The sequence below is a fragment of the Sus scrofa genome, chromosome 4 (genome assembly GCF_000003025.6).
Source record: "Sus scrofa isolate TJ Tabasco breed Duroc chromosome 4, Sscrofa11.1, whole genome shotgun sequence".
NCBI lineage: Eukaryota > Metazoa > Chordata > Mammalia > Artiodactyla > Suidae > Sus > Sus scrofa.
In genome coordinates, this window is record NC_010446.5 from 18553569 (window position 1) to 18568590 (window position 15022).

At 38.1% G+C, this 15022-nt stretch overlaps 1 protein-coding gene across 2 annotated transcripts in view; it reads right to left on the reverse strand.

Annotated features, from left to right (window-relative positions):
• Positions 1–15022, reverse strand: part of MTBP (MDM2 binding protein) — a 75502-nt gene that overhangs the window by 20368 nt on the left and 40112 nt on the right. For both annotated transcript variants that reach the window (XM_021088982.1, XM_001924836.4), the window contains exons 14-16: positions 10710–10871; positions 5810–5927; positions 874–1029 (exon numbers count right to left, since the gene is read on the reverse strand). In XM_021088982.1, coding sequence (XP_020944641.1) covers positions 874–1029; positions 5810–5927; positions 10710–10871 — 436 coding nt within the window. The remainder of the gene's footprint in view (positions 1–873; positions 1030–5809; positions 5928–10709; positions 10872–15022) is intronic.

Sequence of the window (15022 nt, forward strand, 5' to 3'; positions counted from 1 at the left end):
GCCACAGCTCAGGCAATGCTGGATCCTTTAACCCACTGAGAGAGGTCGGGTATTGAACTTGCATCCTCATGGATACTAGTCGGATTCAGGATTCATAACCTGCTGAGCCACAGTGGGAATTCCCTCAAATCTCACAAGTATTTGATATCACAATTTTACCTATAATTAAGTCAACTTCATAACATTCAGAATGTATTAACTAATAACTAGTAGAGGTTGTCTTAGAGGTTAAATTGGTTGTAAACTGTTCACATAGACATTGAATTCTTACTTGGTAATGTTATAGTTTTGAAAGCATTTTTTTTTTCAGCCATACCTGAAGCACGCAAAAATTCCCAGGCCAGGGATCGAACCCGTGCCACAGCTAACCATATTGTAACCAGAGCCACAGCAGTGACAATGTCGGACCCTTAACCCACTGAGCCACTAGAGAACTCCATGAAAGCATTAATTACACTTTCCCATTCTCTTTGGTTGGAAGGCTGTCCTTTTTGCTACTATTAAGCATAACCAACAGTATCGTGGTAAGTAGTGGCAAAATAAAAACTAGAGAGTAATACAGAAAAGATAATTTTTAAAAATATTTGCAAGTCAAATAACAATTTTTCTTTAAAAATACTGTCCTCTGTATACAAAGTAGAAGCTGACTTCTATAGCTGAGGTTGCTTTTATTATTCCGATTTCCCTGATATTCAATACTACCAAACAGTAGGACATTTGGCTAGGTAAAATATGAGGATTAGTCCAACTAATCAAACCTGCGGATTTTGCCTACATGACACAGAGCATCAATTTACTGGAGAATCAAGATGCAAAGTGTTTTAAAAGTGATCCGTTAAGACATTAATTGGAAATTGTAAGTTTATAACTTACCCCTTTTGAATCTGTAAAGGTTGAAGATCTCCAATTGGTAATCCATCTGAGGTAAAGAATTTCAGCAATTCTTTAGCATCCAGTAATGTGACTGAATCTCGTGGACCCTCTTTGTGGCCCAGCAATTGTTCAGATGAACGAGATAATGAACCAGCTCTGAAGAAAAAAAGTTGACATAGTTTTATTAAAAGTGGATTAGGGAGTTTCCACTGTGGCCCAGCAGTACTGAACATGACCAGTATCGATGGGGATGCAGGTGCAATCCCTGGCCCCATTCAGTGGGTTAAGGATCTGGTATTGCCCTGAGCTGTGGTGCAGGTTGTAGATGTGGCTTGGATCTGTCATTGCTGTGGCTGTGATGTAGGCTGGCAGCTGCAGCTCCAATTCAACCCCTAGCCTGTGAACTTCCATATGCTGTGGGTATAGTTCTTAAAAAAAAAAGTGGATTAGAATTCACCATGCGGGAGTTCCCGTCGTGGCGCAGTGGTTAACGAATCTGACTAGGAACCATGGGGTTGTGGGTTTGGTCCCTGCCCTTGCTCAGTGGGTTAACGAATCCGACTAGGAACCATGAGGTTGCGGGTTCGGTCCCTGCCCTTGCTCAGTGGGTTAACGATCCGGCGTTGCCATGAGCTGTGGTGTAGGTTGCAGATGCGGCTCGGGTCCCAAGTTGCTGTGGCTCTGGCGTAGGCTGGCAGCTACAGCTCCAATTCGACCCCTAGCCTGGGAACCTCCATGTGCCGTAGGAGCGGCCCAAAAAATAGCAAAAAGACAAAAAAAAAAAAAAAAAAAAAAAGAATTCACCATGGTCAGGAAAAGATGCTATGAGCAGAAAAATATATACATCAAAATTGAAGATCTACACATTTAGGGAAAAAAAAATAAGTAAAATCCTTGCAAATTATTTCACATCAAAGCATATTTTAAAAAATCTGTAGGTCATAGTAAAGCTTGCAGTTACCACGTTAACAATACCACTACTTAACCAAAATAAACATAATTATATTCTTTATAAATGATGGCGTGACTAATTATTTAGTAGTGCAAGGTTATCGACTATAAAATTTAAATCTAAACACACTTGTATGTTCTAAAATCTCACAATATTGTAAATTTTGAGGGCAAAGACTAGATGTTCCAATTTCTATGAACTTGAAAGATTACTCAAAGCACAACCATGAAACTTCTCCAAGGCCTCTTCCAGCCCTGACTATGACATTATGAATAAGCACTGAATCATTATTATACCTAAAACATATGCAGAACTTTATACTTTTTTTTTTTTTTTGTCTTTTTGCTATTTCTTGGGCCGCTTCCGCAGAATATGGAGGTTCCCAGGCTGGGAGTCGAATCAGAGCTGTAGCCACCAGCCTACACCAGCGCCTACACCAGAGCCACAGCAATGCAGGATCTGAGCCGCGTCTGCAACCTACACCACAGGTCACGGCAACGCCGGATCCTTAACACACTGAGCAAGGCCAGGGACCGAACCCGTAACCTCACGGTTCCTAGTCGGATTCGTTAACCACTGCGCCACAACGGGAACTCCCAGAACTTTATACTTTTCAAACTACTTTACATACAATATATTCTTAATCCTCCCAAATTTCCTTTTAAAAGACAGAATAGGTCTTATCTCAAAATGAAGTTAACCAGGCACTAAAGAACTACACATAAGAGAAAAACACCAGAGGAGCAAATAAAACAAACACCAGAGGAGCAAAGAGATCCAAGGAATAATGAGATCATTCAAGGAATAGATAGAAAGTTCCAATTAACACGCAGTATTTATAGTTTATAGTAATTTCAGTATCTTCTCAATTCTCATTATTAATAAAAGAACAAGTTCCTATGACAAAATAGGGTAGATAACATAAAAGAATTATTAGTAATTTAAAAAAAGATTACCAAGGTGTTCCCTGGTGGCTCAGTAGGTTAAAGATCCAACGTTGTTACTGCTGTGGCTCTGGGTATAGCTGTGGCACTGGTTTGATCCCTGGCCCAGAAACTTCCACATGTCACAGGTGCAACCCCCCAAAAAATATGGCTACCCCAAAATTTAATAATGAAAGCAAAGGTCAAGGAAATATCCCAGAACATAATGCAGAAAAGATGAAGAAATGGATTATTGAGAGAAGAATCACATTGGAATGAAAATTCAATCTAGGACATATAATATTATTTAAAACAGTTATTACAGGAAAGAAAGAAAGAAAACAGGGCAATTATATCATCAAAGAAATAGAAGAATATTTCCCAGGGCCTAATAAAAGACGAAAGTCTTAAGACCAAAACATTTCATACCATGATGGCCTTATTAATTTCTGAACACTAAGGAAAAAAGAAAATTCTAAAAGTTCTAGAGACAGAGTAAAACACCTATTAAGGAACAAAAATCCATGTTGCATCAGACTTCTAATTAAGATATAAGATCCAAGAAAATACAGATCTAATCTAGAAATGTAATCAAAAGAAATACCAGGATAACCATTGCACAGGTGGAAAGGGTCAGTCCAATTTAGAGCAGGGAGTCAGAGAGGTGTGAGAAAAATGACTTCAAGAAAAAAAAAATAACTGTCTATTGCAAATAACATAAGTTACAAATGCAGAAGAAGAATAAAAGGTAAAGAGTAACATGGATGTTAATTTCCTCATCTTTCACAATGGGAAGTTAAAATATACAATCTGAAATTGATGGACAAGAAATTCAAGTTCTTTTATGGGTAACACGTCCATTTCTCAGTTTTCTTCCTGGATAGTCATTTTCTCCCGACCTGTAAGCGTTACAGACCCTCAGGGAATGATCTTAAGCTCCTCCCTTCTTCTATCTGGCCTTACCAAGTGATCTCATCTCCTAGGATGTACTAAAAACAAACAAACAACCTTTTTAATGATAACTCCAAATTGACTTCCAGATTTCCTCCAATCTATAATATGACCACTTGCATAATCTACAGATAGGAGTTCTTGTGGCACAGCAGAAATGAATCTGACTAGGAACTATGAGGTTGCAGGTCTGATCCTTGGCCTTGCTCAGTGGGTTAAGGATCCAGTGTTGCCATGAGCTGTGATGTAGGTGGCAGACTCAGCTCAGATCTGGTATTGCTGTGGCTGTGGCAGAGGCCAGCAGCTATAGCTGATTAGACCCCTAGCCCAGGAACTTCCATATGCCATGGGTGTGGCCCTAAAAAGACAAAAGAAAAAAAAAAAATCATAATCTACAGATAAAACTTCACATCCCTAAAAACAGAACTCTTGATTTTTCCCCCAATTTTGTCCTTACTCCAACTTCTTACCAATCTTCCCCCAACCAGAAGTGAGAACACCACTCACCTGCTGTTCAAGCCAGAAATCTAAATTATGTCAGATGTCTCTCTTTCCCTCTCCTTCACATCCAATCCGTCGCAGAAAGGATTTTTGTTTTTTTTTTTCCCCATCTTGACACCAAAATGCATCCCAAACTTGTTCTCCACTATTATTCTAGTTAGAAATCAACGTTATTGCCCAGCCTACAGAAATGATCACCTAACTGATCTGTCTGTTCCTAATAACTTCTCCCGAGAATCAAATTTGCCACAAAATAACAAAAGTTATTTTTCAAAATCAGATGGCACCACTCTTTAGTATAAAATCCTTCCCAAGCTTACCGATGTACTTACCACGCAACCCAAAGTCTGTAGGAGGACCTACAAGGTCCTGAGTGACTGAATGTGCTTCACTCATTTATTCCTTAGGTCTCAGCCCCAATGTAACCTCTTCAGGGAGCCCTCCCTGACCATCCACCTCATCCAAGTCAGCTCCCCAATAAATCAAGCTACCCTTCCTCAGACCCTTGGTTTGCTTCATTCATTATACATAGAGTAATTTGCAAGTATGATATTTACTTGTCTGGTTATTTGTTTTCTGTCTCCCACTTAAAATGTATTTTCTAAGAGGCGAGCCTGACACATAGTCAGTACTCAATAAATAAGTGGTGATGTCTATGAAAAAAAAAAGTTACAGCAAGTCATAAATGTTATCAGCAGAGGAAACTAAAAATAAGAATGTGATTTGTAGGAGTTCCCGTCGTGGTGCAGTGGTTAACGAATCCGACTAGGAACCATGAGGTTGCGGGTTCGGTCCCTGCCCTTGCTCAGTGGGTTAACGATCCGGCGTTGCCATGAGCTGTGGTGTAGGTTGCAGACGCGGCTCAGATTCCACGTTGCTGTGGCTCTGGTGTAGGCCGGTGGCTACAGCTCCGATTCGACCCCTAGCCTGGGAACCTCCATGTGCCGTAGCAGCGGCCCAAGAAATAGCAGAGACAAAAAAGAAAAAAAAAAAGAATGTGATTTGTAGTATTTGGGAGGAGGGCAATGCAAGAGAGCCAAATTCCTTCTCTTTATTCCATTATTCCACCTCTCAACAAGGTACTGAGCACCGACTAGATACTGATCTAAAAAACAAAACAAAACAAAAATAAACTCTGCCTGTTAGAGATAGTTAATAGGAACTATACAAACATAAAAATGTAAGAGGGACAGTTTCAAGTGGCTCGCAGAAGAGTACTTTTACTTCATTTTGTATGTTCCTGTATTGTTTAAATTTCCCTTTCATATTCATATACTTGTGTGTATCTATGAAAGATAGTCTGGAGAGCCATCCATTCAAATGTTAACTGTGATTATGTATACCCAGAAAGTACAAGGAGAAGTTAGGGGGAAAAGAGCATTTCCTGACATGCTCCTCTAGAGTGCTCTATCATGCATCCGTCTATCCATCTATCTGTCTGTCTATCATGCATCTATCTATCATGTACCTATATAGCTACCTACCTATGTACCTACAGTAAGCATATGTTCCTTTTATAATAAAACCATAAATTTCTAATATATCATAAACACAATGTAATAATTAAGAAAAGAGTTCATTAAAAAACACTGAGCTATTTAAATATTACCTCATTTTTTGTTTAGCTTTTTCAAAAGTTTCTAAATTTTGAAGAACATGCCTTTCTGGCCACTCCAGAGGATTAGTTTCCACTAGACTTGAAGAAATAAGTTCCACTGGACTGGTATCTGAAGAGAAAGAAATATGAATGTAAGGAACTGAAAGGTATACTGAAAATTTCACTATATAAAAATATATACACATAGATAAATACCTACATCTGTGTGTGCGTGTGCATGTGTAGTACAAAGGCAAGTTGGATTAATTGTACAATACTTACCTCAGGCATTTTTTTTCCTTAGGGCCCCACCTGCGGCATATGGAAGTTCCCAGGTTAGGGGTCAAATTGGACTGCAGTTGCCGGCCTACATCACAGCCACAGTAATGCCAGATCCAAGCCATGTCTGCAACCTACATGACAGCTTGCGGCAATGCTGGATCCTTAACCCACTGAATGAGGCCAGGGACTCAACGCACATCCTCATGGATACTAGGCATGTTTGTTTCTGCTGAACCACAAAGGGAATGCCACTCACGCATTTACGATGGACAGCTCTGATAGCCTGAACTGTGTAAAATGCCACAGAAAAGTTTTTGGAAATGGAAAAAAAAACTCAGTATTAAGCTTTATTTATCTTACTAGCTCCTCATAATAAATGTTATGAGCTAGAATTCCGAAGATGAATTAGCACTGTGAGGATTCATGTAGAAAGAAAGCATAGCTGTTATGTTTTGTGAAATTAGTTCTAAATGAAAAAGAAACAACTCTGGGGAGAATATATTGGGTGGACTATGTGATCTCCATACCACAAAGAGCAATTAGCACCAGTATCCAGAGAAATTCATACCTTTAAAAGAGATTACATCATTCTCAAAAGGACAATAATATCATAAATAATGTAAGATGTTCGCAGGTAAAGGTTATTTAGAAATAACGATCACTTATTTATTACTGTAAGTTGCTTTAACATAAACATTTCAAGTAAATCACTAACATTCAATGTAATTTTACAACTAATAAAATATTATATGTTAGGGTGGGCTTATCTTTCCAGCCAATATGCTGCAATGAACTAACACTGAGATTGTTGACAACGCTGCAATTCTCATCAAAAACTTAAAGGGATACTTTCCATTCTCATTATAAACTATGAGTACACCTCAATTGTTTCATTACTGGCAACACTACTAACTGTACTACTTTCTGGATTCTAAAACTATCTGGTGTTTTAAATTGTTTTGCACTATTACATGCTATTCTAATAAACTGATCGAAAATTACTGGACATTAGCTGTTTGACTAACCATCAACCCTGACAAAAATACTCATTATTATACTTTAGAGTGCCTACAAAGTGATAATGATTTGGCAAAGAAATTTTTGAGCAAAAAAGGCAAAATTAATCATAAATGAAAACTGAAGCCAACTGCATGTTATTTTCCCTTTACTTATTAAACTATTTAGCCCTGAATGGTTTAAAATATTTTTAATGTCTATATTGGATTGCCCAAACCAAACATCACCCAAAAATAGCACTTCCCATTTCTTAATAGGGTAGTGAAATACTATTTATAGAATAATGAGCTTTATAATGAAATAATCTGCTTTCTAATGTTGGCACAGCTTTTCAAAAAAGTATACAGAAAAAAATCATTAGCAGTTCATAACAGCAGAAGGCTGTGTTTGCAAAAGAATACAAGCTACATTAAATAAAAGTAAACATTAATTGGGAGTTCCTGTTGTGGCTCAGCAGGTTAGGAACCCAACTAGTATCCATGAAGATGCAGGTTTGATTGCTGGCCTCACGCAGTGGGTTAAGGATCCAGCATTGCTGTGAGCTGTGGCATACATTGCAGACATGACTCTCATCTGGAGTTGTTGTGGCTGTGGCATGAGCTGGCAGATGCAGCCCTGGTTCGACCCCTAGCCTGGGAACCTCCATATGCTACAGGTGTGGCCATAAAAAGAAGCAAAAAACAAAAACAAAAACAAAAAAAACCATTACTTATTTGTAAATATTACAATATAATTATTAACTTTGACTATATGATCTATATAAGTATAAATGACATGGTCTAATTATTAAAGAATGGATAGGCAAATATTCATGTGTGCCATGTTTTTGGGGGAATAACTTAAAATAATTCCTATGGTAAAAGAAAACAGTATTTATGTGGCAAGCAGGACACTGGGCCATGCTAACAACCAAAAAGCACAAAAAAGGAGTTCCCGTCGTGGCGCAGTGGTTAATGAATCCGACTAGGAACCATGAGGTTGCAGGTTCGGTCCCTGCCCTTGCTCAGTGGGTTAACGATCCGGCGTTGCCATGAGCTGTGGTGTAGGTTGCAGACGCGGCTCGGATCCCATGTTGCTGTGGTTCTGGTGTAGGCCGGTGGCTACAGCTTCGATTCAGCCCCTAGCCTGGGAACCTCCATATGCCGCGGGAGCGGCCCAAGAAATAGCAACAACAACAACAACAACAATAACAACAACAACAACAAAAGACAAAAAAAAAAAAAAAAAAAAAAAAAAGCACAAAAAGGGTCTCTGAGAAACCAAGCACATTGCTTCATTTTAAAAGTGTTTTGCCATTCCCGTCATGGCGCAGGGGAAATGAATCCAGCTAGGAACCAAGAGGTTGCAGGTTTGATCCCTGGCCTTGCTCAGTGGGTTAAGGATCCAGCGTTGCCATGAGCTGTGTGTAGGTCGCAGACGTGGCTGGGATCTGGTATTGCTGTGCTCTGGCATAGGCTGGTGGAGGCAGCTCTGATGTGACCCCTAGCCTGGGAACCTCCATATGCTGCTGGTGCAGCTCTAAAAAAGGACAAAAGACCAAAAAAAAAAAAAAAAAAAGTGTTTTACTTTACAGGAGAAACAAAGAAATGGAAGTCATACAATAGGAAAGTAAGAACTCAAAACTGCTTGACAAAATCACAAGTTAGGGCAAACAAAGAGGAATGTTAATTATTTCAGAAAACAGTGTGGTTAATTAATATAAGCCATTATTGCCTTACGTATCTAAATATGAATGAATCACAAAGAACAGTTATAATTGGTAGATTTTGTTTAATAAGGCAAGAATTATAAATATATACTAGAAGATTCTTAATAACATTTTTGAAATAATAAAATTGTGATCATGTAGAATTACCTAGAAAAGTCATTAATGTTTTTTATGTGCTCCAACAGTCCGGGATAAAGGATACTGTATTTTGATTTCAGATATCACATTTGGCATTGTGAAGGTCTCTAGAAAGTTTTGGCAATGAATAAATAAAATGGTATAATGACCATATTATACTTGCTAGAGTTTTCACACACACACACACACACAATAAGCAGATCAACAACCCTAACAGTTGCCAATAACGCCTAATGTGCTTGGTTGCAAATAATGGGCCAGAATATGAAATATGACTACCTTGCTGCTTCTTTTGCCATGTAATTTGCATTACAGGCATACAGCTTACCCTCCATATCTGTGGTTCTGCATCCACAGGTTCAAGTAACCATGGATCAAAAATATTTGTGGAAAAAAAATTGCTAAAGTTCCAAAACACAAAACTTGAATTTGGTATGTGCTCCAACTACTTATACAGCATTTACATTGTATTTATAAATATTTACATTGCATTAGGTATTGAAAATAATCTAGAGATGATTTAAAGTAGAAGAGCAAGGTACTGAGCCTTGATCCAGCCTTATTAGGATTGCTCAGAGCCCACACTGTAACGTAGAAGCCATGCTCTCTCACTTACTGAACATATTCCCCCATTTAAAGTAACCTTATACTGTCTCCAACTTCTTTCAGATTACTATGCACTGTTTAACTTCAGGACTGATATCACCAATGGTGATAATGATAACACAAATGACAAGTACCTTTTTTTGTCATATATTATGCTCTAAGTATTTCATATGTATCAACTCAGTTAATCCTCATAACAACCCTAAAAACCGGGTAATAGTATTATTTCTACTTTAAAGATGAGGAAACAGAGGCATAGAGAGGTTAAGTAATTTGCCAAAGACATTCAGCTAATACTGACAAGTGATAAGCTAACAAGTGACAAATAAGTGATAAGTGACAAAGTGACAAAGCTGAGATTTGAACCCTGGCAGTCTAGCTCCAAAGGTCTGGGACCTTGAACATGGCACTAGATGTTGTATTTATATTTTGTTTTCCAAATAAATATAAGCCTGTTGAAAGCCAATGACCCAAATTTTTACTTCTTTGTGTGTCTTCATTATGTCAAACAAAGAAAAGGCACCCAAAAAATACTACATAACTTGATTCTTTGGTCATTTTCTCATTAACATATGGAATTAAAATGATTCTAACAGAATAAAAGCAAAAAATTATCCTGTACATTTAAAATGCCAAGCAATCTTCAAATATTTGTTAGATCTTGAAAAGCTGCGTTCTATTCAAATTCATCACAAGATGTGAAACCAGGAAAATAGAAAGAAATGGAAGTTAATAAAGAAATGATTTCCTGATCCCTCAGTAAAAGTTTGGTGACTGTTCCTGTTACAATAAAAGGCAAATGTAGAGCATCTTATTGTATGTAGTTTTAACTACACTAAATTTACTGCGTAGGTTCTATTGATCTCAACTTATGAAAACACAGCTTAATAGAAATCTACCTATTTTAGCAGTTTAGTAACGGTAGTAAGAGGAATCCCCTTAAAATGCTTTTCCCTCTCCTCAAAAACAATTGTACTAAACATGCTTAAGGAAAGAAGTTATCACAAAAGTTCCAATGTTTAAATGATGACAAATACAGCTCATCATATATGCATACATACTTGTATATATATATATATATATTTATTAAAATTTGTAACTGTTATCAATGCCACCCACACATAAAACAAGAACCAATACTTGAAGTAACAAAAAACTTACCGTTTAAGATACTGGAGGTTTTAACTTTGTCTGTCTTTATTAGACTCGTTTTAGGAATAACAGCATCAAAATGATCTAAAAAGCATTCCCTTGCGAGTATTAACAGACTTTTGAGTTCATCAACAGAAACCACTTCAGGTTGCTTTGCCAATTTTCTCCTTTCTGTAAGACAAAGAGCCAATATGATTAACACTACATTTGTTATTTTGAAGCCTTTCTAGAGCTCATCTACTACTCTGTTATGGGAAATATTTTCAAAGTAAAACAAGTAAATTTCTCCAGAAATCAACATTCCTGTGTAGGCCCGTTCTTTTTTTAATCTCATTTGAAGGTAATAATAGAATTTCCAGTTATGTGAGATAAACAGAAATAGAGTAATTTGTTAACACTAAAAGGTGATAAAGGTTAAAAGCAAGTTTACAAAGTCTTCAGAAATATATTGCAGAGCATTAAGAACAGCCTCATGCCAGTGTTTATGTGAAAATAAAGCCTGTAAGACTTTCAGTTAAATGTGGTGCTTTGGCCATGTCCACCTATTTCGTCTTCCCAAACCTAAATCACAAGAGAGGAATAAAAAAGGACAACAAAAGATGAAACAATAAATAGTGACAGTTTTCAAAAAATTTTGGAAGATTACAGGATGTGAAGTGGTAACCAAGTCAGCAGAGCAGGTGGAAGGGTCAATTTGGGTGCTTGCAGAGGCATTAAAGAGATGGCAGTGAGGTCCAGGGCTAAAACAGAACTCACCGCATGGATACATCTAGCCTCCAGCCCTCAAATCAGGTGATCTTTCACTTTTTTTGGTGGACACTAAAAAGCAAGAGTCTCAGAGCATGGCATGTCAAGTACAGACTACGGAACAGCAAGGAGCTTCTGCCCTGAGGCAGTGGATTAAGCAGCCAACTGCAGTGACTTGGGTCACTGTGGAGACGTGGATCTGATCCCTGGCCTGGTGGCAGTGGGTTAAAGGATCCAGCGTTGTCACACTGTGGCTCAAATTCAATCCTTGGCCCAGGAACTTCCACATGCTGTGGGTGCGGACTTAAGAAAATAAAAATGGTGGTACTGATGTTGAAATTAAAACTAAGGTATTTGATAAGAGACTACATACTGGAAAAGGTCAGACTCTCAGCCCTGTGGCAAGAAAACAAGCAGCTACAAATGCGCAACTGGAAAGATTAAAGGATTCTCCTTCTGAAAAACTGAATGCTCCCAGAGAAAAGATCTTGATAGTAATATTAAGGTGGAGTTAAGGATAGAAGTTCACAATTCAAATGTCGAATTGGTGCTGCAATACTCTTGCAGCTTGCCAGATACTGAGTGAGACATATATAATTTCCCAGTTAAAACAGAACAATCAGTAAACAAAAGGAAGGGGGGGGGTGAAGGAAGGGAAGAAGGGAGGGATGGTAAAATTAACCATTGGTTTAACTCAAATTCATGATTTCACTGTAAAGCATGGAAGAGAAAGGTGAAGTTGATATGGGAAAGATAAGTATTTACCATCCATAGTTAGATCTTAAGACAATGTCTGAAACTGGTAAAGCAAGAAGCAGCAGATACATATATCATTTAGATAACTGGAGGACATGTCAAGGAAAACCAGAAGAGTTGAGGGCAGCTGCCTGCGGACAGTGTCAGGAAGATGGGGAAGAGAGGATGAGGCACTGCCACTTTCCATTTTAGGTTCTTCAGCAGCATTTGACATTTTAAACTATACTCATGTACTACTTTCGTAAAAATACTTCATTTTAAAAACACTAATAATGTTTTCTTCTATGATAAAAAAGTCAACGATAAATTCATAGAGAATTCAAGTCGACAAGTATTTATTTATTACATACTGCCTCTAAAGCACTGTGCTGTGCCCTTAGATACAAAGGATTAAAGCACATTCCATCACAGTATGCGAGGATGACACATAAATAATGCAAGGGGAAAGCTGGTCTTAACTTCAGAACATCAGCTTTATGATGAACGCCTCTGTAAAATCCCACCTCACCAATGTGGATATTGGCAAGGTTGTTCCACGTCTGATCCAAAATAAGTAACACATGATTTCTGCAGTCAAGAGCATTAGTAATGGTAAAGTAAGAGTTGTAATATATGCTGCTTTTATTATATTTTCCTACTGAAGCTGATGCCTCAATGATGCCTTTTATTTTCTTACTATCTTCTGGAAGCTATTCTAAAACGAACAGTTATCGATGATTTGCCTTCATCTGAAAGATGAACAATAAGTACTGTGCTTCAGAAAATAGCCCTACATTGTTATATTAATGCTAAAAATATACTTAAATAATGAACCTGACCTATGCTTATTAAAACTGTCAATTATATTACACCATTGGGCAATCGGGAAAGTAGACTATGACTTCCTATTGACCTTGATGACTGAGCACTAGAGAGAGAAAATAGACGAAGTTTAATGGGGTTATGAGCAGCATAATTTACCTAGGCGAAAAGTAATCTCTACACAAATGAGTTTGCAGCACAAGTGGCAGATAAAGATTTGGGAAAAAAATAGTGGTCTAAAGTCTCAAAATGAATTAGTGTGCAATCCCTATCAAATTATCCATGACATTTTTCACAGAACTAGAACAAACAATCCAAACATTTGTATGGAACCACAAAAAACCCAGAATCACCAAAGCAATCCTGAGAAACAAAAACCAAGCAGGAGGCGTAACTCTTCCAGACTTCAAGCAATATTACAAAGCCACAGTCATCAAGACAGTGTGGTACTGGTACCAAAACAGACAGACAGACCAATGGAACAGAATAGAGAACCCAGAAATAAACCCAGACACCTATGGTCAGTTAATCTTCGACAAAGGAGGCAAGAACATAAAATGCGAAAAAGACAGTCTTTTCAGCAAGCATTGCTGGGAAACCTGGACAGCTACATGCAAAGCAATGAAACTAGAACACACCCTCACACCATGCATAAAAATAAACTCAAAACGGCTGAAGGACTTAAATATAAGACAAGACACCATCAGACTCCTGGAAGAGAACATAGGCAAAACATTCTCTGACATCACCTTAGGAATATTTTCTCAGGTCGGTCTCCCAAAGCAACAGAAATAAAAGCAAAAACAAACCAATGGGACCTAATCAAACTGACAGGCTTTTGCACAGCAGAGGAAACCAAAAAGAAAACAAAAACACAACTTACAGAGTGGGAGAAAACAGTTTCAAATGATGCAATGGACAAGGGCTTAATCTCTAGAATATACAGGCACCTTATACAACTCAACAGCAAAAACCTAACAACCCAATGGACAAATGCGCAAAAGACCTGGATAGACATTTCTCCAAGGAAGGTATACAGATGGCCAACAAGCATGTGAAAAAATGCTCCACATTCCTGCTTATTAGAGAAATACAAATCAAAACCAGCATGAGATACCACCTCACCCCAGTCAGAATGGCCATCATTCATAGGTCCACAAACAACAAGTGCTGGAGCGGGTGTGGAGAAAAGGGAACCCTCCTGCACTGTTGGTGGGAATGTAAGCTGCTACAGGCACTCTGGAGAACAGTATGGAGGTACCTTAGAAATCTATACATAGAACCACCATATGACCCAGCAACCCCACTCTTGGGCATCTATCCGGAAAAAACTTGCCTTAGAAAAGACACAGGCACCCGCATGTTCATTGCAGCTCTATTCACAACAGCCAAGACATGGAAACAAGCCAAATGTCCATCGACAGACGACTGGATGAGGAAGATGTGGTATATTTACACAATGGAATACTACTTGGCCATAAAAAGAACGACATAGTGCCATTTGCAGCAACATGGATGGAACTAGAGAGGCTCATACTGAGTGGAATAAGTCAGAAAGAGAAAGACAAATACCATATGATATCACTCATAGCTGGTATCTGATATACAGCACAAATGAACCTTTCTACAGAAAAGAAAATCACGGACTTGGAGAATAGTCTTGTGGTTGCCCAGGGGGATAGGGAAGGAGTGGGAGGGATTGAGAGCTTGGGGTCAACGGATGCAACCTATTGTTCATGGAATGAGATCCTTTTGTGTAGCACTGAGAACTATGTCTAGTCACTTATGACAGAGCGTGATAATGTGAGAAAAAAGAATGTATACATGTATGCCTAACTGGGTCACCATGTTGTACAGTAGAAAAAAAATTGAATTGGGGAAATAACAATTAAAAAAAAAAATCAATTAGCAAAGGAATGCTATTCCTAAAAACCTAGTAATAACTTGGGACTTATTAAAGTAAAATAGAGTGTTAAATATCTAAAAGTATCTGCAGATTGAGCATTAATCAGGTTTGT